This window comes from Pipra filicauda, unplaced genomic scaffold, assembly GCF_003945595.2.
Source record: "Pipra filicauda isolate LSUMZ 115617 unplaced genomic scaffold, ASM394559v2 scaffold37_size4185640_pilon, whole genome shotgun sequence".
NCBI lineage: Eukaryota > Metazoa > Chordata > Aves > Passeriformes > Pipridae > Pipra > Pipra filicauda.
In genome coordinates this window covers 1,038,316-1,064,183 of record NW_024104509.1, presented here as the reverse complement: position 1 = coordinate 1,064,183, position 25,868 = coordinate 1,038,316, and the positions used below count along the sequence as shown (strand labels likewise).

General features: G+C 38.4%; 2 protein-coding genes across 3 annotated transcripts; one reads left to right on the top strand and one right to left on the bottom strand.

Moving 5' to 3' along the window:
- Nucleotides 1–262: 262 nt before the first annotated feature.
- CARNMT1 (carnosine N-methyltransferase 1) lies at nucleotides 263–21,570 on the bottom strand. 2 transcript variants are annotated; one of them, XM_027729009.2, is made up of 8 exons: nucleotides 21,214–21,570; nucleotides 18,512–18,707; nucleotides 17,382–17,545; nucleotides 10,110–10,250; nucleotides 5,819–5,997; nucleotides 4,686–4,799; nucleotides 3,615–3,718; nucleotides 263–3,369 (listed from the first exon to the last, which is right to left on the bottom strand). In XM_027729009.2, the coding sequence occupies exons 1-8, from the start codon at nucleotides 21,531–21,533 to the stop codon at nucleotides 3,265–3,267; spliced, it is 1,323 nt and encodes a 440-aa protein (XP_027584810.1). In that variant the 5' UTR covers nucleotides 21,534–21,570; the 3' UTR covers nucleotides 263–3,264. The 2 variants fall into 2 exon arrangements, with proteins under 2 accessions (XP_027584810.1, XP_027584813.1); XM_027729012.2 differs by lacking the exon at nucleotides 21,214–21,570 and adding an exon at nucleotides 21,038–21,172.
- Nucleotides 21,235–23,649, top strand: LOC120323925. Its single transcript, XM_039384835.1, has 2 exons — nucleotides 21,235–21,590; nucleotides 21,911–23,649. Exons 1-2 carry the CDS (start codon nucleotides 21,235–21,237, stop codon nucleotides 22,281–22,283), a joined length of 729 nt encoding a protein of 242 aa, XP_039240769.1. The 3' UTR covers nucleotides 22,284–23,649.
- Nucleotides 23,650–25,868: the final 2,219 nt, after the last annotated feature.

Below are 25,868 nucleotides of genomic sequence, written 5' to 3'. Positions count from 1 at the left end.
GGAAGCGCTGCAGCCGTGAAAGTCACTCAGCAGTAAAGCAGCGTCAAACACGAGCGAGATCAAGGCGTGCCCAAGCTTTAATATCCAAAAAGCCCCAGGTCCATTACACACACTGTAAAATAGCGGGAAGTGGACGCAGAGACGTGAAACTTTTCATCCTTATCTTCGCAACCGATTTCAGAATGTACCACGTAAAAAACCCAAACAAATAAAGGAACAAAAAAACCCAGGCCGTCAAACTCCATATAAAGAAGCTTTACACTTAAGGTTATGCAGCATTTTATTTTACATCTGTTACTATGTACAGTTTAATAACGACCTAAAGTAAACAGTCTCATCTTCAACATTCTCCCCCACGTATACAACCGAATAGAACAGTGATCACATTCTATAATACACAACGACCCTCATAACAGTACAAGTGGTGAATTCTAGGAACTCATAAATAGGTAGGTAAAACACTACTAACACAGCTCATTCACAAGATTATTTTACTTCCAACTCTTAATGTGACTGTTGCGATTTAAAAGAATATTGTGCGGGGAAGACGGCATTTTCTAGATCAGAAATAAAAGCACACCACCATATTATACCTGATGTAAGCAAATAAAAACATGTTCAGAAAATACATAAAAATGGCAACTGTGACAACATGGGGTGGCAAGGAACAAAACTACCAGAACAAAGGATAATGACATTCAACCAGAAAGAAAGAGTCCCATTGCCTATTCGTGAAAAGCAGGAACACCACATTCCAAGTTACAGACGGGATAGGAGGCAGAAATTGGGTAACATTACAGATAGATATACTACTCAGTAATAGCACAATTTACATTCACTTAAGCTATGTCTGATTCCAAGGAGCTTGAAAATTAAGTAAAATGCTAATCATATTCTGGTAGAAAAAAAGCAGATTTAAAGCAAAGAATCATAAATTCCCTCAAAAATTAAAGTAAATGGTACAATACAGAAATTAAAGCAAGTGGCTTTTTTATCTTTAAGTGTGCAAGGGTTTTTAATTTTATGTTGCAATAGCATTGTTTCTTCTTGAAACACATCTCTCTTGGAGCAGGGTAGACCTTTGATACCTCATTTGTGGAACTGAGTCATGGTGGTGCACTTTTAGAAAGAAGAGTTCAAATAAGACTAGTTTAAGCCATGGTATACTTAAAAACTGCTGTTGACCAGAAACCTCTATTTCAATAAGGATTCTGAATGGAAAAGGGCAAAGTACTGAAAGATATACAGATGCGTGCTTTCTTATGTGGTGTTCAAACTATAAAAAAAAAGTTGGTGTTTTTCTTCCTTGCAGATTTTCAATTTAGGAATAAAGGCACAAATTTCTGGCCTTAATTGGAAAAATCCCAAAGCCGTAACAAATCTATTAAAGGGAGGTGATTAGGACACCACCATGAAAGACAGGACTAAAAATAATGGGAAATAAACAAAATATTGGCCAGTGTCATTAAGGCCAAATATGAAAAAAACTTGAGCCCTCATAATGCTTTTATATTTTAAAGACCATTTTGAAAATGTGTGAAAATGATACTTAAGGTAATTAATATATTAAGAAAACAAAATGCTTGACATGACACCTCCACTCAGAATAGTGATTATTAATTAATGTTGTTCTCATGTACATCATAACTTCCAAGTGACAGGAGATTCAGCCTCTTGTATAGTATCGTGACTTGTACATTAAATATTCACCTAAGCCACATCTGCTAGGAAAAAACCACATTAGTATAAGGAACAAGCCAAGAAGTCATAAGGATAAAGTGTCTGAAGTTATCCTGCATATCCTGACTCATGCAGAGGTGATTAGGTTATAGGACATATTTACACGTAACTTTGTGAGAAATCTCTCGTTATTTAATTTAGAAAGATTCAATTACCTATGAAACAAAGGAACTGTATCATCAAGGAAAGGTTTATTCAGCATGAGCCGGTCTCATCTCACACCAAGGTCCCGGGGAGAAAAGACCCCTTGGGTTTAAATTTCATGTATTTTATGGTTTTACAAAATCCCATCCTTTTTCTGATAAGTTTAATATATTAATTTTTACCTAAAAAGGCTTCCTTTTCTCCGAAAATGGGCTTTCCCTTCTTTCCCATTGGCTGCGAGGCATCCTCTGTCAAAAATGATGGATCTTCCCTTGTTCTTAGCCCAAAGACGAAAAAAGAAACCCCTCTATTCAAAATCTGCCAAATGGCCCAGAAAGATTTTAATTTTTAGGAACTTTATATTTCCCTTATCCCGGCCGCAAAAGAACCCTGGTACCCAGTCCAGTTTGGAACTGCATACCTTACAACTTCACAATGCACCTATAATTTTGTTTTGTAATTAAAAAAATGTATTTTATTTCTCCTAACTTCACTGCCCCGACAGATGTCTTTATGTTGTACTACCTACACATGGCATGGATAACTCAGCTATGTTTATCAACTTTGGAAGTTTTAGCTTAAGCAGTCAGATGACTCAAAATCAATGTATTACAAGATGGCAAAGCATCTAACACATTTCAGTTTCAACACAAAGCTCAATCAAAATTGGTAGTATTCCTCAACTGAGGTTATCATACTGCTTCTCTGTGACACATTGCTTTTTCTTCACTCAGTATTCTGCTTTCACATAGTATTTCAAATTGCCCACAGGCTCTGTGTTTTAATTAAACTGTTAACAGTGGTACAGTCAAAGATTAGCATTTATACAATAATCTACTTCATTTCAGTTCCACAGAAAAAGCTCTACCAGTCTTGATGGCTATTTTATCTGTCAAGAATAATTTTACCACTTTCCAACCATTTCAGACTTCATAATTTAAGTATACATTTAAAAATACTTCTCTAAACATGACACAGTAAGCACCTCCATGCATTCCTAATATCAGATAATAGAAAAAAATCACTATAAATCTATGAAATATTAGGCAGCATATGCAGAGAATTAGCCTACTTATGGCAAACATTTAATTTTGTTCTCAAGAAAACATTTTTGCTTTTATTTCTAATGCACTCCAAAGCACAATGACAGTGTATGTGAACATTACATCCTTCACCTTCACAAGTATATTACAAATATGCATGGCATAGTGTATGTCCCAACAGCAATAGAGATATTAAGAAAATAGACACTATCTATATCCTCTTAGGAATAAGAAGGCACCACTATGTGAGGTTGTGTTCATACATCACCCAGACCATTTTACCCTCATTTCTAGCTTTCAAGCCAACAGGTTTTTTCTCATTAACTTATTCAGACCACTACTGTTCTGGTTTTCTCACCACAAACAACACGCATTCATAGTAGTATTTCATCATGGAGAGTTCATTCACAGTGTAAGTTGACAGTACAGATTCTTTCTCCACCTAAAAACAAAGCAGCAGTTTTCAAGACAGCTTCTCTACAGAAACTATACAAGAAATTGCTATATTAGATTTCAAGGCCCATCTGTACACCTCTCAAAAACGAGAAAAGCAGATAATTTGTAACACATACTCCTAGATGTTATTAATAAATACCATTATGTTGAACTAAATTTATGGTGGTTTATCAAAGCAGTTTGCTTGGTTTATACCAATACTACTCATTGCAAACTGCACCACGTTCTTACCTCTATATGGAATCCATATTGTAGGATAACATTTTTTATATCCTCATAGCTTAATTCTATAGAAAGTTCATTTCCCAAGTTTTCAAAATGGTAAAGGAGAGGACCTAGAGTACAAATATACAATAGAAATGGCTATCAGAAAGACAAAAATGTTTTAAAAATCAAGAGCACATACTGAAAGTACAACAAATGCTTATATCCAGACTCACATATTCAAAAATGTGGAAGGTTCCCTGCCCACAGCGGGGAGGTTGAAACTAGATGATCTTTGAGGTCCCTTCCAACCCAAATCACTCTATGATTCTATAAATACTGACAAAAGAATGTATTTCTATCACTCAAGTACGATTTTTATAATTAATTTCAGAATCAATGCAAAACTAAAACAAATTACTTCAGCTGCTTATTCAACAATTTGTCACATTCCTCACCAGATTGTGTTTTCTGTATCTTAAAATTTCTTCAGCCCAGCATTACCTCTCTCTCTAAAGCTCAGGAGCTCTGCCTGCACTCTGTGACTGGCCAGGACTGGGATAGTGACTGACTGCCCAGTGACTGACCAGTTTCTACTATGCAAAATATTTAATGCCTGAGTTTTGTCTGACATTCCTTCACCACAGAAGACTTCAGTTAAATCTCTTTTGTTTTGATCCAAGGCACACATAAATCTCATTGCCAAAATGTCTGCTTAGAAGTACAGTACCAACTAGACATTAAAAAAAAAAAGCAAGAGTGTATTTACACATAGAATAAGTTTTACTGTCTTAGAAAAGTAGCAAAAAAGAATACAGAACACTACATTTGTCAAATAACAAATGTTTGATGCACAAATGCTAAACCTGCCACTAGGAAGATTTACTTGCCTATTCAAAAATCACATGGTGTTGACTTGATTGTAACTAGCAAACACCTGAACATATTTTGAACATTTCTGAGATAATTTCCAAGCCCTGTATTTTTCTAGTTGTACAGTTTTCTGCACAGACACACTCATCCACACACACTTTTCAAGTATTAGATGCCTATTATTTGATCAAAAATAAGTCAAAAAGAGAGGCTGGTCACACTTGCCTACATTTATCCATATTCCTCCAGGCTTTAGTATTTTCCATATAGTATCAATGTAATCAATAACATTATGTGCTGTATCTATGAAAAAGCAAGTTGCTACACAGTCCCACGTATCTGCATAAAAAGAGCAAAGTATACAGAGATTAGTTTGAATGCTTTTACCCTGTAAAAGTTCATCATTTAACCCTGGCATTTGTTCACATACTCAGAATTACTTTCAACTAACAACATCCGAAGGCTCCTAATTTTGTTTACAAGTAAATAAAATATTTTGGTTTATATTAAAAATTGTTATGTTTGGGTTCATTTGACCTGTATAGTGTGTATATGTACACACACACTCTGAAACATTACATATAGTTATGTAAACACTTCATAAAATTGGTCATACACATAAAATGACAGATATACTGTAAAATGTAAATGTTGTAACATTTTATATAAATGAAGCCCCAAGTGTGCTATTACTCACCTGTCCTATGAACTTCATATGACAACTGTTAAAAATATAACTGCAAAAATACCCAGTGATTTTAGGCTCCCTATTTAGTATTTAGAATACAAGTCTACGTTCACAAATCACTTAGCTTTAAAACATTTTATTCAGTATCTGAATATTTCCCCAGCTGTTTTTTACTGGTCAATTTAACAAGCAGGAACTTTCAAAATCTACCTTTTAATGCATGAGTCTCCCTGTTTTTCTCTAAAATTGCATTCTTGAAATTGCAAAAATTTGAAGTTCTGTAAATAAAATAAAAAAAAAAGTCTTGAGGATTTATGCCAGTATCAGATGTTGTAATGGTAAAGACAGAATCTTCAGAAAATTAAGTAACTGTAAGGAAGGGTCCTGCAAGATCTGTTAGACAAGGAGGCATCCGTATTCTTTTTATAACTAAGAAGAAAAGAAAAGCTGATTTGGAATAAGAAATAGACCTATTGATTTGCACTTTATTATACAGCTGGAGAAATATTCTGAATAAGAAAATCTTGCTACAGTTAGTAGCTAGTTTTACTACAGTTTTTCTACAGTTTTCCTCAGTGCTTGTAGACACAGTTCCATTCTCTCTCTAATCATTAACTATCCCAAATACTCTGAAGATACATGGATAGCCTAGAGGTTTGCATTTACTCACTGCACTCAGAATAAATTTCTTGAAAATCCCCTGCGGTCATAGAGAAGTTTGAACCAGAAGGAAGACTGTGAGGATCAACATCTGGGAAATAAATTGGTCGTATCTGATCAGCAGATCTTCTGTTATTGCTAAATTGATGAATCCAGGGATAAAGCTTACATGAGTTAATTTCAGAGCATCTGCAAAATATGAAAATCAGCAAAATTCAGTTTCAACTAATTGCTTACCTCTTAGAAATATAAGCGTCAAAGTTCTTGTAAAAGCTACACATTTGCTAAAGGACTTAATCTAGTTCACAGCACTTCAGATTGCCCATCATTATGAACTGATAAAAAAATTAATTTTACTCTGACACACAAATTATCGCAAAATAACCACCCAGTTTTAAAATTCTCTTTTCCAACTTTTTATAATTTTCTCTAACTCATTTCTCTGCTGAAAAGAAAATACATAAGTTTATTTTGTAAGAATAATGAAATTTATGATTTACTATATTCTATAAAGCTACTATTTTCTGGATCATTTATCTTCCTATTTAAAAAAAAAAAAGGAGTAACATTGGTTCCATTAATTTTATTGGAAATGTTTGTTCTCATTCTAGACTTTTCAGTCTTTTCTGAACCATAATCATAGAAGGTTCTGAGACACAGCAGATTAAAAGCATTTTCCAGATGCTAATGGAAAGGATGCTTTAAAACTTCAAAAAATAAATAAATGCTATTTTGCAAAGCACACTAGAAGTCATTTTAAGTTTGTAACATCTGGATCACTGGAATTACACTAAGTAAACATGTCTTTGTAGAATAAAACTTCTGGGTTGACATGACTGACTAAATCAACTCTTCTTTTAAAAAGTGATAAAATACAGCATTTAAGTATAATAAGCAGCTTTTCCCATGGTCTTGTAAAATCAGTTTTTAACTAAAAAACGAAAACATTTTCTTTCAGAGACAGAGGACACAGCTGTCCCATAAAATACATATCATGGAATGCTCCATAAACTGCAAGCAATCTACTGGGTTATAGAAAGTGCATTCTTTTGGCTGGTGGTTAGAATACATCTGTGATGGTCTTTGAAATAACATTTTTTACCTTCTTCATGTCATATTTATATTTCTTTTTATCAACTAAAAAATAATACAAAACTGACTTTTAATTGAGCAGCAGTATACTGAAACAATTCCAAAGGAAACTGCTAATTTAACAGAAAAGACCAACCCCTTTTCATATACAAGCTTGAAAACCACCATTTCCAGCTTCAGCTATCTGTACTTCAAAACTAAGTACTCCAGTCCTTTGCAATTCCATCATTCCAACAAAACACGTGTCACATATATTATAAAACTCTAACAGATTCAATTGTGGCACACTTCTTTATTTTCCATAGGGGCAGGGCATTTACTGTTCAGTTCTGGAAAAACCTGATAGGTCAAATCTCACTTCTGACCACTGGTTTATAGATCAAGAGTAATTTAACTGTTTTCGTCCTAAGGCATTCATGGACATGCAACAAACAAGCCTTCTCCAAATGTCAAGACTTCTCTAAAATTAAATTCTTTCCAGAATGTACAGATTAATCAATTACTAGCATGAATTCTACTGGTGTTAATTAAAGCTTTTTTAAACTAACTCTATTTTAACTTGTGTACAAAGTGATTTTATATTACTGGAATGGAACTTTCTCAAAGCAAGTGACACCAAGGCTATTGACCCTGTGCTCTAGAAAACAGCATGTCAGCAACCAGCTGCTCCTGTCTCATCCACACAGATATCACTTTAGCGTTGCTTCCCCTCCTGTCAGATCTCACAGGGAAGTAAAGTGTCCTGTGGCTTTAGGCTGCCCGGCAGACGCAGAAGAACAGATTATGCTTTTCAGTTTTTCCTCTTCCAAAACTTTTAGAAATGAAGTGTGTCTGTGCCACCGGTGATCACCTCTGACATCTGTCATTATATCCAGAACTCAAGCAAACACTAGAAAAATACACCACATAAAAACCTTACGCGTACAAGGAAAAGTAGAATTTCCCATAAAAGAACTGAAGCAGCTTTGGAGCCATTGTAGCTTAAGTACTCCAGGATCACTTTATTCTCAAATTAGTGCTTCCTCAACAGAATAACACACTCTAAATAATTTCAAATACTTACAGTGACCACAGTTATGCCTTGACACATACTCTACATATCATACCATGCACCTCTATTCACTGTAACAGAAGTTCACCATCTAAGAAAATTAAGATTTTTTTTTAAATATGTGAAAATCAGCAGATATCACTTTGTGTACAGAAATATTAAGTCACTGTACATCTAGGAACCTACTGTAGCAATTGACACTCAAAACAGTACTTTGTCCTCCTAAAAATGAACTATGGTCAGAGAAAGAAGGTATATCCAAACTGTTAAGCACGTGTTAGCAAAATCCTCGTGCTTTCATCAACTGATAAATGAAATTAATTGAGACTATAGTTAAGAACTAAGTCACTAAATCCTTGTTTTTTACCACTCTTCCTTAACTACTATTTTCAGCTCATATTGATGATTGCTGTTTTTTCTTCCAGTTTCAGGAAATCAAAGATGTCCATTTCAGAAGGCTAACTGCGAACAGCCACTTAAGACTAAACTGAAAGATTCTCCAAGTCCCTAAGACCTTCATAAAAGACACACCAAGCCCCCAAATAGATCTGGTGGAAAGGAAAATGCTTGGATTTGAACTGAACTGACTGCAGTTCATAGTCAGGCTAGCAGTATTCTCTTTCAAGGAGATGTAACTGATAATTTGCCCAGAAGTGATGAAGATTACAGCAGTTACATAACACTCAATTTTGCTGTCTAAAATCACATACTGTTAGCAAGTTTAATGCATATACACCTCTTTGCTAAATATCCTGTATAAACAGGAAACACTGCATGAGCACTAGATGCTACGAATGATTATCACTGTTAGCTAAGTGTGAATCTTCAGGACAATTCCACATATAGGCCAAAGACTCATTATTTAAGGAAGCCTGCCATCAGGCAGGATGGTAGGGATGAAGTAGGGATGGTAGGGATGAAGTTAACCTCTGTGACAGTTGATCAGTGCTACCAAAGATGGAAAATGAATACTTTTATGCTGCTTTGAATAATTTCAAAAGTTCCAACGCACAAGAGGAATGTGGCTTCCTTTCAATAGCTGCAAGGCATCAGTCAGAGCAACTGTAATATACAATTTCACCAGCAGATGATTCATTTGAGAATAATGTAGGAAAAAAGAACAAATGAACCTCCAGTAAATATCTATTTTCAACACATTGACCTGTTAAACGCAGAGGCAGCAGCCATCATAAAAAGTGTTTTCCTCTTGCTGTTTTTGAACAGTAAGCTGTAAGAGATGTAAGATCATCACGGTGCACTGTGGACAATCAGTCTACAAACAGATCTTTATGTTTTATGGTAATACAGAATACAAACCAATAGTTTAGGTGTTTTCAGCAAAGGTGTACACTTAGAGACTGATGAATGACTGGCAAATTGTGTCTCTGAACTTGGCACCAATTCCACCAAAAAAACAAAACATCCCCCAGACCACTTTCATATTTGCCCACCTGTAGTCTTCCTACCCTCCTTCTTAAAAGAACAGTTGCATGTGCTGCCTTCTTTCCTCTCTAATAACTTTATTCTGAAACCAGTAATTTCCAATGCACGTGGCAGAATACCAAATACAAAAATGTAATTTGAAATTAAACCTGTAAAGTGAAATTTACTACATTCGAATCTATTACCTCCGCATAATTGTGGAACTGTTAACTCTTATTTTAGCCACTCATGCTCAGCATGCCTCAGTGGTTGTTTTTCATGTCAAAACAGTGCCTAAAATCTTAGTATGGAATGTAATACTTTCTTTTAGCAGCTTTCCTCTGTTAATAATCACCAGCACTACATACCACAAACATATTTAAGAGCCCATATTTGACACCAGGTAAGAGAGGTGCGCATTTTACAGAACCATGTGAAATAAATCACAAAACCTAATCAAAATTTTGCAGAAAATCTGTGGTACAATCTAGAGATTCTACATCTCATAACTTAAACCCCATGCTTCCTAGAATTTTAATGACTCAGATACAATCCCTCCTTCCCCATTTATCCCTATGATTCTTTTTTTTCATTAAAACATTGTAAACAGTGGTTATGTGTGTCCTGTATTGGGACTTACAAATCTGTTCTTGTGAGATTTACATATTCAGACTTTTCTCATTTATGACTTTGCCTCTCTAGGTTTTAATCAGCAAGTAAAATGTAAGCTATATACCTGTTGAGTACAAAGTTAGAAGAAAAGAGCATAAAGAGGCTCCATTCATTTCCTTGGCAAGCATAACCGAGCATAGCTATTTCCCACGCCAATCTACCTAGCCCAGCACCAGGTACCAGGATATTAACTTTGGAGAAATCCCTGCAACAGAACAAAAATAATAGTTAAGTCTTTATCTGATACCTCTTAACACAACTTAGAGGTCCACTCAAACATTTTCCCCCCATATACTTAGATATTGTACTTCCTGTATGACTTTATTTTTAAATGGAAACTGAGCCAGTTCTGATCAGATTGGTTAATTGTACAGTCAAAACAACACACAGAAACTACTTAAAAGAACATATACAACCCTCATTCAGAATACAGAGCATAATTAGTGAACGATATTTTTCCTTAAAACTTTTACAGTTATCAAGCCAAAAATCTCTTAAGTGAATAGAACATTATCATATGAACCATGTATTTTTCCAAGTCCCACTGATAATCAGCAAGTATTCTAGATACATTTTTGTTACTTTGCATGAAAAATAAACAAGTATTTTGACAGGAGAAATGAGAAACATAAAACCTCCATAATCTGATGAGCAATTCAGAATGTAAAAACCTTGGTCACCATCTCAGCAACTGTGGGTTTCCCTGAAGTATTTAAGTGACATATTTCCTAAATTGGCTCTCCAACCCTTTAACCCTAACTAGGCATCAAGTTGAAGACAACCAGAAGACATCCAGCAGTGTGTTTACTGAAATACCTAGAAAAATCTCTCCCATCTTCCAAGTGCAGCAACTAATGAATAGGAGAACTAAGAATCTCAACATTTGCTCCTCTTTGAGGCAGAAAAGGCAATACAGACTTACTGTAACCAGCAGACTTCCACCACAGTGCAATGAAATCTCCACTCATACAACAAAACCCACTCCCATGCCAAACTGAAAAGATACTTAATCTAAAAAGAAATATTTTTTCAGTTTCCAGCCATGAACAAGACTTTATGATTTCATATACCAAAAAAAAGCACAAACACTCATACTACTCTCTGTTTTGCACGTCACATGCAAAGACAAAACATATGTCTATCAATTTATATGCAACTAAATGGAAGAGGAGGCTACAATTAGAAGATCCAAGCACAGACAGCAGAATGCAAAGCCTTTGACAACTTAAAAATTCAGCATGCCAAGAAGAGTTCAAAAGAGTTAGCATGCTGCATAAGCACAAAGATCACTGGAGTTATGTAAATTCTGAAAAGCTGTACATGTCTGAACACTATTACCCAAAATCAACAGAAAGTATTATTCTTTTCTAAAGGGCACACAATCTAACAAAGAAGTTTTAGCAGTGTCTTTTGGGTTTTGACCTAATCACGTAATTAGTGATGACGCCTCTGAAACGGAAAAATCATTCCTGACTTTCATTTCATTCCCCTTATATGTGCAGGCTCTTTTTCTGATTAAAAAGAAGTAGGAAATCAAGACTTTGTTATTACTTAAGAGCACTCCCGTGAAGCAATGGTTCTCACTACCTCCAGTCTACAAGAGAAACCAGAAGACAGTCCTACTGAAAAAAAAAAAAGTTAATTCAGGAGAAAACTACATGCTCAAGACAATACTTTTGACAATATGGAACCAGAAGAAGAAGGAAGAAGAAAATGCACTTTCCGGAAGAAGCTAGAAACGCTTCAATCTAAAGTTTTTCCTATTCACAGTGATACACTGTTATTCTAAATGTATTTCTAACCTCATCTATTTCTTCATTTCCTACAATTTCACTTTATTCATGAAAAATTTAGACTAGCTCTCCACAGATTTCAGCACACCCAAGTGGACACTTCTACAATGAATGGGTTGAAAAGCCTTAAGCCACTTTTAAGATCATGATACATTGATTAGAAAAAAGACTTTTCTTAAAACAATCTAATAATGCAGGTGTATTCATATTTTGAAATCTGCACCTTTATGCATCCTAAAACAAGATAAAGCCTCTAACAGTCGAGTTGATTTTAAATTGCTTGTAATTGTCTTGTATCTTTTCATTCACAATATAAAGTTTTCGTATTTCTAAACTGATTTTCCAAATTCTCTCTTAGTAAGTAGTTTTCTATCGTATTTTTCTAGTGCAGTCTTAACTAAACTTTCATTTGTACCTTTATTAAGGGATTAATGCCTGTCTGGAAATTTGTTAGCAATGTAATTTCTACCTATACTCTTTACATCAGTTGCCAGACACTGGCCCTGGCCATCAACTTCATTTCAGCCTACAGAGCACAGCTAATAAATACAATATAACCAAATCTCAGTCCACTAACATTGAATTAGCCTTCCAAAATGGTTCAAGAGCATTTTTTTTTAATTTATAGTCAGAGAAATTAGGTATGTGGCAAACTGACTGCATAACAAGTAGTGACTGCTGACAGTGTCCTGTTTTCAGAAAAAATGGTCAAACACCTTCTTTTCAAGACTTAAAAAGAATTGTTTGTGACAACCTATTAATGAATTAAAAAAAAATTAAGGTATGAAAGCTGTGGTAGTGGAAGCACCCCAATGCACTATGTACGTTGAATTTTAAATCGTGACAATAGCTAAAAATCTTTAATTGCACAGAAACTGCTTTTTTAATGGCCACAGTCCTTTAACAGATTAGAAAAAACACACTTTCTTTTGGTGGATATGTGATTGCAGCAGTAGCTAAGACAATTTAAAAAAAAATCAAAACCTGCAATAATATAATAACCCAAAGTTATCCACAGTGAAAACTAGCCTTGATCCAGTCAGCAGCAGCAGGATTTCTATGACACATCTAGCAGCAGTTAGGAAAATAAATGGGTAATCAACAAATATCCACTAAATAATTGTGGTCCAGTAGAGTAGAAACATTAGCCTATTAACTTGGCAGGGAGAGGAGGCTAGCCAAAGAGCAGGGAAAGCAGGCAAGAGGGCAGCATGGTTCTGTTTGGCTCAACTACTGAAACTGCAAAAGTCTCTTAAAAAAAGATAGTGGAGAAATATCAGAAACAACCAAAATCTGTCATGACATTTTTGTACTGCATTTTGCAGTGTGATATATTTTCAGCTTTTAAGGAAGATTTTAACTTTTTTAAAGGTGTGCTTTTTTTAACAGGAAACATTAAACATGATTAAAACAGAGGCTTATTTCATGCATATTGTGCTGTAACCAAAAATAATGGTGCTAAAGTGGTAGACATGCTCAGCAAAATGAAAATTAGTGTATCTCATGAAACATGAAACTCATTTTCATAAACTGAACACTGTAGTTCAATTTATATAATGAACAGAAGTGATAAATACACATCCCATACAGAGATGGGCTTCTCATCAGTGGAAATATCAAAATAAAACCACACTGTGGGAATCCTTTCCTGGTGCTTACAATGTCTGTATATTTAAATAAAATTCTCAGCATAGGATTTTCATTATTTTACTTAAATCATATTTTCAGAGACTTTTTAAAGACAAACACTAAACAGCACAATAATTTGAAGACCAGTTTTTCTCAAACTTGGCAGCTGAGTTTTACATACTTTCATGTAAAGATCTGCAAAGACTCAGTGGACTGTAGTAACACTGACGATATAGTTTGCTCTTAAGTCCAATGTTTAAAGGGAAGTTTAAGCTAAGTACAAAAACCTCCAAGGACAGATGTATATTCTATAAAGTTAAATAAAATTTAAATAAAGCAGAAATTTCAACTCTACTATAAATGTGACTGAGCACATTCAAGAAGTATAACCAAGCTCAGGACCAATAAGCTGGTTTTCGTATAAAAAGGAAACTAAGCTCTGGTGATCTCTTCTGGGCTGTTCTGCCAGCACCTTGGAAAATGCAATTGATTGCTGGACAGGATAACAAAGATAAATTTCAAATTATAGTTGATTCCAGAGGCCATGTTAATGAGAAGCAAACAATGGAAAAAATACCTAAGTATACTGTTCTTGGCCATGGAATGATAATTAACAAAAAGGTTAACTATTTCTTAGATTTCTTTTGGAAAAGAAGCTGATGATCTTTTTTACATCCTTTCACTTAAACAGGAAGGGTAACAACAGTAGAAGTGAAAGGAAACAAAGACAACAGAAAAAGGGGAATCAGAAAAAAATGTACCAGTATGCTTATTTAGATTTTCAACTTAAATGCTTCCCTGCAAAAATGCTTTAACACATTCCATCAAGAAATAAAAATGTATCTATGTTTTACTATTTTTTCCTTCAGAAAGCAGTGATCATGGCTCATTCAGATTGAAGAAATACAAGAAATTTAAATACTACAGAGCACCTGTGAGCTGAAACACAATTAAATTCCAACATGAATAATGCAGGAAATCTATCAGTTCTTCAGGAAGACCTGATCTCATGGGATTTCACTTAAAAATGCTTGGTTGATCCTAGTAACAGATTCTGCTAAGAAGAAAGAATTAATTATTTCTGAAGAGGAATAAGAGGCAGGAATAGCTCTGGCCATGTATGTTATTTTTAGATGACAGTCTTATCAGAAGACTAGACTGAAACACAGGATAACAGAAGCACCTCTTCACACTGTTGTAATTTACAGCTACTTTCAACCGTTGCTTGTATTTCTTCTACTTCCCAGAAAAGCAAGCATATACAATACTTCGCTGCTTTTCCTGTTCTTTACATACCAACTGCACCCATACATGTCAATCTTGCAAAGAGCGTACTACAACATGTGCGTGCATGGAGCGAAATATACTTTAATAGTTTCAAAAATTAAACTTCTTTTTCACATGATTCCAGTGCAAGGAATCAATAACGTTAACAAATTATGTTAACTAGAAACTGCATGCACCATTCCATTGAGTATTACAAATTTTATGTATGTTACAATTTCTTTTACAAAGTAAAAGGTGACTTGCACTGACAGTTTTAAATTTAAAATATTTATTTCTTTATCATTTTTAATGTAAAATACATCTAGAAAATTTGTTTCCATCACCCAGTGCCACCAATGCACTTTTTGTCTAGCACTTTCATCATCTCAGGAGACTTCAGCATAAAAGAGAACTCTAAAGAAATGCAAAGCTGAACTCTGAGGTTCATCTACAACCTGTTTTCATACATTGGTGTCCACAGTTAGTCCTCCACTATGGTCAGTTCAGGCCCTGTCCATACCTTCAAACTGAAAAACCCGCTATGCTTCAAAATCATAAAATCAAAGAATATGCTGAGTTGGAAAGGACCCATCAGGATCATCAAGTCCAACTCCTGGCCCTGCACAGGACACCCCAAAAATCCCACCATGTGCCTGAGAATATTGTCAAAACACTTCTTGAACTCAGACAGGCTTGGTGCTGTGACCACTTCTCTGGGGAGCCTGTTCCAGTGCTCAACCATCCTTTGGGTGAATCCTGATATCCAACCTAAACATTCCCTGACTCAGCTTCATGCTCTTTCCTCGAGTCTTGTCACTGGGGACAAGAGTGAAGCTTGTATAAAACTGTATACCAGACCGACTAGCTAGCATGCCCTGCCAGGGAAGTTACTTATCGCACTGCCAGTTAAGCTTGATAGTACATGATTCTGCTTCTTACCTCAAAGAGGTAAGTATAACTAAGTAGGAGAGTGCCTTTGGTAACTAGGAAAAAGAATGAGCTAGACAGTAGCTAACAATATGTGAACAGAGAAAAGGTTTTGCGCAAGTGCTACAACAGCTCCATAGTGATAATGAATATCAAACTTTTAAATAACGTATTTATTTAAAACATATTTTAGAAATTAAAAAAACCCACCACTTAGTTTGACAAACTCAAACTTGTAGTAGAGGTACTTGATCTGTACAGTGATGTATTGAGATTTTGGCAGAGACAAAATAAATGGTATTCCAGAGCCAACATAATAGGGACACATGCTCTGTCACATTAGTTCTGTTTGACCACCACCAGAACTCCTGGTAAATAAGCACAAAACTACCAACTTCAGATTCACCCAATCTGTTACCACATGTTGCTTCCTAATATATACCGGAGGTTTTGAAATAGAGTTCATTGATGACAAATGTAAAAGTCAAGATTTTTCAGCCTCAGTCATGGATCTTTTAAGATCTGACATAAGCTATCTCCCTCATAAACAAAATCCATTAAAGGCTAGCATACAAGAGAAAAAGGTGAACTGCTACCTAACTATGAGTTTTCCTACAGACCCACACATCAGAGATGCACCAAATAACCTGCAGTATTTAATTCATTTCTATCTTATGTAGGGCACTATTAGCACTAAAAGCATTGCAAAGTTCACTTTCAGATAAAACGTTTTGTATTTTGACATAAGTCAGCCCAAAGCAAAATAGAAATCAACCACGTCCATTCCATATTCTGCCACCACAGTCTTTACTAATGAAACTAAAAAATGGCTAGTAGAAAAGATTTTCCAAATTTGTAAATAATTACTGAGAGAGAAAAAACCCCAGAGTAATACCCACCTATATCAAATCTAAGTTGTGGCTCGTTACATTTGTGAGTAGAAAGTTCTCATATATTCTAACTGTAAGACTGTTAAGTTTTACCTAAAATATACTTTAAGATGACTGAGTTGATTAATTGACAGAATCATTAAACATGGAATTCTTATAGCACTATTACCTTTTGAGATTTTACCAGTATACTTCTACCTGAAGTTACCTAAAAAACCCTGCATCGACAGCTATTTTACAGTGTTAACAAGCCAATGTGGTTACAAAGTTACCCTCATACATGCAGCAAAGCTTTTTTAAGAATTGTCTTGTAACACCTGTTTGAAACCAAGCCTAGAATTTACTATTTTCAGAGTAAATTCTTAGTGCAACTAAGTGCAACTGCACTAGAGCTTAAGAGTATTCCTCCTTCCTTCCATCATGAAGGGCAATAGTGATACTTCCTGCTGTCACAAGGGTCCTTGCTTTTATCTGCAGCACACACACTTTGATAATCTGTTAACCTGCAAACTTTACCTTGCTGACCACAACTGAGTTAACTTCACATACTCCTGAAGTCTTTTACTTGAAAAGTTAAATACATTCTGTTACACCAAGCTGCAGAACAACAACAAAACGCTATTCCTGATTTACCTGGTATTACTTCGTGAAGTTTATTAATATGGTTTTTTTCAACACCTTGTATTAGAAATAAAAACTTTCCTGATTAAAAAAACAATTCACAAAAACTCCTGTATTTTGAAACCAAGTTTTTCATTACTCCACACAAACTTTGTTAGATTTGTGCAACAGTTTATCTCCACATAAATATAAGTCTTAAGACACTATTACCATCTTTCTTTTGGAAAGTTCTTTACAATTTCACTAATGATTGGCTGGTAGCAGGAATCTCTCTCAGACTTTCCCTCTTCACTCCAGTCTCTCACAAATTGTTTCAATGTGGACTTTAATTTATCCATGTCAAATGTTGAAGCTGGTGTTATCTTCCCGCTTCCCTGATTAACGTGGGGAAAAAAAAAAAGTTAGTGGAAAATGTACAAAGTTTTTTGAGTCTTGGGGGAAAAAGACGAAATTATAAACAGAAAAATGTCACGCTATAAGAGCTGTTGGGAGTTTTAGCTGACAAAGCACTTGCCTTTCATTCCTGGGACCAGAGCTCAAATCCACCTTAATATCCTAAACAAACTGAGTTTGCTGTCTCCATTTGGCATCCCAGAGACCAGTTTCCACATCAGAAAAAAAACATACAGTATGGCATAGCAAAGCAAATTGGTAGTCCTTATTCAGGAAAGGACCAGGGCCTAGCTAGTGCAGAAGCTGAACTGGTTACTCTGAAAAGAGGAGCCCTTTAGGTACTGGTATGGCAACACTAAGAAGCTCACTTCAGAGTTGTCCATTACTGAATTTTGTCTGCCGATACCAAAAAGACTTCAGTTTCCACCTCTGTCAGTCTTTTAAGTCTGAGGGCCATTTTGTTTGACAGAGACGCCACACTAAAAAAACAGGTCAAGTAGTAAAAAAGTGCTCACCAATAACAACATTAAAAATACTTGGCCTATCTAGAATTGCAACCAATTCAGAATGCTGCAACATATAATAACCTACAGTAAGACAGACAATATCATTTCTGTTCTACATAGTTAACAGAAAAAATAACTTTAAAATGTAAGCAGAGTAAAGCTAGAACTCCACAGAGAAAAATACCTTTTTACAAACATTTGCCAGATTCACAGTTAGTTTTCCTAAGTGTAACTAAAAGAACTAGCAAGAAACAGCTCTAGTAAGCATCAGCTTCACAAAATGTGAAAGAGTGAGAAAAGTGTAAGCAAGCAAGAAACAAGAAATGAGAAAATAAAGGCAAAAGGAAAGTTGGAGGCCTAGAGGTGTGAAAAACAAATGTAGAAAATCCCAAAGCATACAGACTTTAGTTTTGGATCAAGAAAAAGTCCACTTTCACATACGTCTTCTCCATATTCTTTATTTTCAAACATATGAACGCAGTCATTCACAATGGTCTGTAGTATCTCTTGATTATGATCAATGCACTTCCGAATCTTGTCAAGGTGTGGAAGAAATTGAGGAAGAAGACTCTGTTGGTTAGGTGGGAGAGACTTAAACTGCCTCTCTGTTCTGTTCACTCGTTCATGCATATTCGTTCTAAAAAGCAAAAGTTTTAGATATTTAGAACCAATACACAAATTACATGTAAATAATTCACTGTAAGCTATTCCAATGACAATTATTCACTTTGTTATACACAGAAAGTGATCAGACTTTTTAATTCTTTACAAGAGAACAAGTTCTCAAGAATTTTTTAGGCAAAAATTTTTTAAAGATCTAGTTCTACATTATCACTCTTTTTAACACGTTCCTGCTTAAGAGGACTTAAGTTTCATCATTAGCCACTTATTTCCAGAGCAGGTGATGAATACCTTAATCCATGGATCTACAAAATTTAACAAACAACCATCTCCAAGATTGTTTCCCAAATCCAAATTAAACTGAATTAATAGCTGGATGCAGTGGTAAACTTTGGTTACAGAAAAAATGACATGGAGTGCGAATTGGAATCGCCAAGATCAACTGCTTCTGAAAGAAATGCAAAAGTCATAGCTAGACCATGCCAGAGTTCCGGCAGCCACACTAAGATACTAATCTACCCCCTTTTAACAGCATATTACCCTTAGTACTGTGAATTTGATCATGGAACTCATACAAGCTAAAAATACCTCCTCCACTTCTCCAAGATACAAGTTTCACAAAAAAGGTGAATCTTCTAAGCTTTTGCTAGAGTTTTCTAGATGTGACTTCTGTCTAAACTGACAGAAGTCTAGTTGCTGAGCACAGTCATAAAGCCAGGACAAGAGACACTGCCCCTTTTGTCCACCAAATCATTTAGGCTGGTCAAGTCAAACTGCAGTTTCCCAAACTCTTGTGTCAGCATAAAGCTGTACAAAGTTGAAAACTAACCATCAGTGAGAGTAAGGTGCAATTGCTGCAATTTTAGTTGCAACCTCAGTCTTGAAATTTGACGAGTTAATATTTCATGCACATGTTTCTGAGAAGGGCTTGTTCACTACAATAGCTACACTGGTTTAAAATTACATTAAGAAACAGAGAAGAAACAATAGAAAAATAAATTGATCCTCAATATAGAGCACATAAGCTTAACTTAACATCATCTTCTTGAAAGGTTTGATCCAAAAAAAAAATATCTTTGAACCTAATTCTCCACCCTTTCATGCTAATTGCAACCATCTAGCAAAATTAATAATTCACTGAAATCAGAACTATAAATAATGAAGTTAAGTCTGTTTCTCTCAAGACGAGAAGAACAAGATCTGGACTTATCTGAAAGTGTGTTATTGCCTTATTCATACAGATGTTCCCAATTAATAAACATCTGTATGTAAATAAAAATTCCAATTATTTTAAACTACTGAGATATGTAATTTCACCTACATTCACCTACATTCAGAGTTATTTCCTTGAGACAGAGGTAATTTAATTGAACTTCTGTATTGAAAATTTAGGTCACATCTTTTTCTTATGTATTTACTAAAACAAATTGCATTCAAAAGCAACCTAGAGCCACAGTTCAGCATGAGGTTGAGAATGATGTTCCCAGCTTGTAAGGCCTGAGGATAAAATTACATCACTGACATGAGTACATTACAGTTGGGAACTGCATTAATGGCCACTAGTATCAGATATTTTTAACTAAGTCTTTGATACGTCCAGAATGAATTAGAGAATTCATTCGGGAAGACACACTGAAGTATCATCTAGACCAACACTGAAGTATCATCTAGACCAACCTCCCCGCTCAAACACTAATCCTGGAAAACAAATAAAACCGAAGACAGGAAAACCTCAAACAGGAGAAGTTACATAAATATCACCCACTCCTATCAAGAATCTCACTATCATGTAAAAATTACGCTTGTGACAAGAAGGGTTCAAAACACAGTAATGAGTCACATGATGGGGCTTGGTCCACTGAAGTACAGAGATATACAGTGTTGCTACATCCCAAATCTGCTTCCCAAACCTAAAAACAGGAAACAGTTTATCGAAATACTAAAGAAGACTGGACTTTTTCAGCCAGTCTCCACCACCGCCATCTTAGTAACTTGGTTCCTCTTCTATTCAATGGATTCAATCATAAAGTTAAATTTATCTAATTTCTATGGGGCCAGTAAGCCCTCTTCTAACTCAACAGATGTTATTAAAAATGGTAGCCATTAGCCCTTATCTCTCGGGCAAACTCAAATGTCTTTCACGAATTTCCCCAATAATTGAAACACCATTTGCATTTCTTTGCCAGCACGAACTCCTATTGTTTTGAAGACTTAGAGTATTTTATCTCCTAAGAAATCTTTCACACCCTCTTCAGGTTTGGTGCTTTCTTTTATGCTTCCGAACTGACAAGTACCAAAGCGACCTTGAGCGTATCCACAAAGGTAAGTGGCGCAGAAGCCCCTTACTGTGTATAAGGGGCTGCTGTGCCCCGCCACCGGCACAGTGCTCGCCAGGGAGCGCAGACCGCAGGGGGAGCGCCCTGCTCCGGGAGCTGCGGGATAGCCCGGAACCCTTCGGGGGCCGGTCAGCGAGCGCAGGGCCACCCTGCAGGCATCACGCACAGGGATCAGGTCTCCGTTACCCGTAATATCGGAAGGCGTTGATGATCCTCCGGAAATGCTCCCGCTCCAGACGTTCCTCCTCCTCCTCCCTGGCAGCCGCCGCCAGCGCCCTCGGCTCCAGCGGCCGCCGCCTCCGCCGCTCGTCCCTGAGCGGGGCCGCCTGCTCCCCCTCGGGCTCCGCGCCCCGGCCACACGCGCTCTCTCCCGGCCACGGCAGCTGCTCCCGCTCCTCCTCGTGGCCTCTCCGCAGCCCCCTGCGCATCACTTTGGTCGGCGGATCCCCCTCGCCCCGGGACAGCGGCGGCGGCGCTTTCCGGGATACGGCGCACGTGGCCGACATCCCCCGCGCGCGCACGCGCCCTCCTCCCTTCCGGCGCGCGCCGGCCGCTCGGCGAAGGTAAAAGTATCGCGAGACGACGGGCGGAGCGGGGCGGAGCGGGGCGGAGCGGGGCGGAGCGGGGCGGAGCGGGGCGGAGCGGGGCGGAGCGGGGCGGAGCGGGGCGGAGCGGGGCGGAGCGGGGCGGAGCGGGGCGGAGCGGGCGGAGCGGGGCGGAGCGGGGCGGAGCGGGGCGGAGCGGGGCGGAGCGGGGCGGAGCGGGGCGGAGCGGGGCGGAGCGGGGCGGAGCGGGGCGGAGCGGGGCGGAGCGGGACAGCTCCGGAGCGGTGGCGGGGTTGGTGTCCTGACCGGGTGTTCCCTGCCTTGGAGTCAGCTGTCAGCAGCAACATGGGCTGTGGAGCACTGCTCGTCCCCGCCAGTGTGAGAAATGACACGGCGGGACTGGCAAACGGCGGCAGTGACGCTGAAGCACTCTCTCTCGTGCCTGACGCGGATGCGCCCTTTCGGAGTCCTCACGCAGACGAAGTCCTGGTGCAGCAGTCAAAGCTCAGGTCTCCGCCGGGCTGCCTGCACCAGGTTGTGGTAAGGTATGCATCCAGCCCCGCTGAGCAGGCAGCCACGAGCAGAGCAGCTGTGCTGAGACGAGGCAGTACTTTGCAAGAACCTCTGCGCCAGACTAAAGCCGGATTATGTTTCCTAGAAGGAAATGCAAGGACCAACTATGGGGAGGGAAAAGCAAGGAGGCACGCTTAACTGCCATGCGTGAGTCGCTAGATACTATATTTCCCCCCACAACACGCCTTGGCCCTGATGACCCTTGAGCCCATCCTCCTTAACCTGACAAAACTTGTTTCACTGGATGCAGACACCCTGTGTCCTGCAGCAAGTCACTATATCCCTTTCCAAACTGCTTTGAGAAGAGGTGGCTGATCCCAAGGGCCTCATTTGCAAGGGCCCATCCCCATTTTGAGATGCTGAAGAGCATGCCTTACCTAGCTGTCTGTCTAAAGACAGTGGTAGTCATTTAGTAATCCAAGTAATGTAACAGGAACAGAGAAGTTTTTTGGCATACTAACCTTCTCTCTGTAGAAACAGGAGCATCAGCCTCCTAACACTCTCACTTTACTCTCAGTGTTTTTCAGTATTCTTTACCCTCACACTGCTCCTACTCTCTTGCAACTCCATTAACTGATGGGACACTGGATATCGGTGGACACTGGACACTGTGTTCAGTGGCAGTGCCAGAGAGGAGGCACAGACATCATATTTAGTTTGATGGACAAAGGAGTCATTGTTCCCAAGGGCACATTACTGGTTTTGTTAATTAGGAAGCACCCTGCGTGTGATAAAACCAACATCTAAATCAATGTTACACAGCCTAAACAGAAATTCAGCTTTTAGACTTTGAAGGTTAGGGCGGGATCAATAACTCTGCAAGATAAAACATTTGTACTTGCTATATCAGTGTTTATGACTAGTACATTGTCATGTTCTCTCTGTTATTTTGACATGAGGAAATCACCTAAATATCAAACTAGTCACGTACTGACATTTCTGCACTCCTTTTACATAAGCCATTTGCCTTCTATAGAACAACACCACTTCTATTGCTACAGTGTTTCTGAACATATGCAAGACACTTAGCAAAGCTTTCTTTCAGCTATGACAGCCTGAAATTGCTGCCAGCAGGAGGTGACACTGCTAAAGAACCACAGGCTCCTATCATGCAGCTCTCCCCAGCCACTTCATAGCTAGCACAGCCCTGGCAATCAAACTGCATTTGCCAAGGGCAAACTAGAGTTTTCCTGTACTACCTTTAAAGCAAAAGCATTCTGCCAACATGCCAACATTGCAGGGAAGTTCTCTAAGTTTTTCTAAGGGCACTCGAAATATTTTTATCTCCCAGACAGACTTAGAAGTTCATTCTCACTTCAGTGCCTGATAAATTTATGGAGAAGATTATTCTGGGAGGTATTGAAAAACACATGAAAGACAACACAGTCTTATCAAACCTGCATTCCTTTTATGATAAGATAATCCACCTAGTTGATCAGGGGAAGCCAGTTGATGTAATCTTTTGGAAATTAAAGCTTTCAATACTGTCTCTCACAGGATCCTTCTGGACAAAATATCCAGCCCACAGCTGGATAAACACATCATGTGGTGCGTGAGCAATTGGCTCACGAGTCAAGCACAGAGAGTAATAGTGACTGGGGTAACATCAGACTGTTGACCTGTCACTAGGGGGGTTCCACAGGGCTCCATCTCAGGCCCTGAGCACTTCAACATCTTCATAAATTACTTGGACACAGAACTGGAAGGGATGCTAAGCAAGTCTGCAGATGACACAAAATTGGGAGGAGCTGTTCACTCCCTCAAAGGCAGGGAGGCCCTGCAGAGAGACCTCAACAAATAAGAGGACTTGGTAATCACCAGCCATATGAAGTTCAACAAGAGGAAGCGCTGGATTCTGCACCTGGAATGGGGCAACCTTGGATGTTCATACAGACTGGGGAATGAGATGTTGGAAAGCAGTGCCATGGAAAGGGACCTGGGGGTCCTGGTCAAAGGCATGTTGAATATGAGTCAGCAGTGCCCTGGCAGCCAGGAGGGCCAACTTTGTCCTGGGAGGCATCAGGCAAAGCATGGGCAGCCCATGCGAGGGAGGGGATTGTTCCGCTCTGCTCTGCACTGGTCAGGCCTCACCTTGAATATTGTGGCAGTTTTGGACACCACAATATAAGAAAGATATTAAACCATTAGAGAGTGTCCAAAGGAGGGCAGCAAAGCTGGTGAAGGGCCTTGAGGGGAAGTTGTATGAGGAGGGGCCAAGGTCACTTGGTGTGTTCAGCCTGGAGAAGAGGAGATTGAGGGGAGACCTCATGGCAGTCTACAACTTCCTTGTGAGGGGAAGAGGAGGGGCAGGCACTGATCTCTGTGGTCACCAGTGACTGGACCCAAGGAATGGCCTGAAGTTGTGTCAGGGGAGGTTTAGGTTGGATATTAGAAAAAAATTCTTCACCCAGAGGGTGGTTGGGTGCTGGAACAGTGGCCCCAGGGAAGTGGTCACAGCACCAAGATTCCAAGAAGCATTTGGATGACACTCTCAGGCACATAGTGTGACTCCTGGGGTTGGACGCAATGATCCTTGCATATTCTGTGACTGTTTTTTCCTACTGAGTTGCTGTAGTAACTGGCAAGAGCACAGAATTTAGGTACACCAGGTGACCCTGGTCATTTTCTACAGTCCATCCATGGTATAGCCCTGCTTGCTTCTTCTACTGTTTCTTATGGGTGAGGTACCAATGAATCTTCAAAATCCCCTTTGAACTTGCTGGTACTATCTGCCTCCTGTGGCATTACAGCTTAGAAACTCAGTGTCTGCTGCACGAAGTATCATCTTTATCTGTGTGAAATATCACCTTAATATAATTGGTCAATCTGTTTCAAATGAAGAAGTGCCACCCAGACTAGTATTTGTACCATTTGGTGAATACTAATTCTGCATCCATTTGACTCACAGCTTTCAAGATTTTGTAAACCTTGACCCCTTTCCCCCTCAGTCTTCCCCTTTCCACAGTGAAGGGTCCCAGCATTTTCAGTCTCTCCTCACAAAGCAGCTTCTTCATTTCCTTGATCAGCTGCCCTTCTTTTAACTCCACAATGGAGTCCCTCTAAATATAGAAACCGCAACTTCCCAGCACTGAAAATCTGGGTCCACCAGTCTTACACAGGAGCAAAGTAGCACCACCTGCTTTTTTTGCAAAAAAAAAAAAAAATTAAAAAAAAAAAATTGATGGAACTCCAAAATGTGGTATGGTTACAGAAGAACTGTGAAAGATCTCTGCTCTGAGCTCTTATTACAAGCTGCTGAAGTACAAGTTCAGTGCCATGTATATTCTGATAATGATTTATACCACAAATGCTTTGATCTGTACTGGAGCTCATCTATCACTTTTGCCTAGAGGAGGATCTCACACAACTGAACTCCTTGCCACTGCACCAATGCTGGACTACTTCAGAAAGCTTCATATGATCTGCAAACTTGGGTGATACCATTGTTCATTACTTCCTCTGAATAAGCATGCTGGAGCAGGTGGATGTGGAAGACTGCTCTGGTGGGTAGGACCCCACTTTGGAGCAGCAGAAGACTGCAAGGAGGAAGCAGTGGTAGAGACAATACTCCACGAGCAGACCACAACCCCCATTCCCCATCCCCCTGCACTGCTGGGAGAGAGGAAGTAGAGAACTCACGAGGGAAGTCAAGCCCAGGAAGAAGGGAGGGGCAGGGGGAAGGTGTTTTAAGATTTGTTCCTATTTCTTATTATCCTACTCTGA

Bases quoted from the DNA above. Each gene is read 5' to 3' on its own strand.
- LOC120323925 (XM_039384835.1), top strand. From the start codon at position 21,235: ATGATCCTCCGGAAATGCTCCCGCTCCAGACGTTCCTCCTCCTCCTCC. The intron at 21,591-21,910 runs GTAAAAGTATCG...GTCAGCTGTCAG, and splicing joins GCGCCGGCCGCTCGGCGAAG to CAGCAACATGGGCTGTGGAG.
- CARNMT1 (XM_027729009.2), bottom strand. From the start codon at position 21,533: ATGTCGGCCACGTGCGCCGTATCCCGGAAAGCGCCGCCGCCGCTGTCC. The intron at 10,251-17,381 runs GTAATAGTGTCT...GTTCTGTTGCAG, and splicing joins AACTTTCCAAAAGAAAGATG to GGATTTCTCCAAAGTTAATA. The intron at 5,998-10,109 runs GTATATAGCTTA...CATATTTTGCAG, and splicing joins TCTAACTTTGTACTCAACAG to ATGCTCTGAAATTAACTCAT.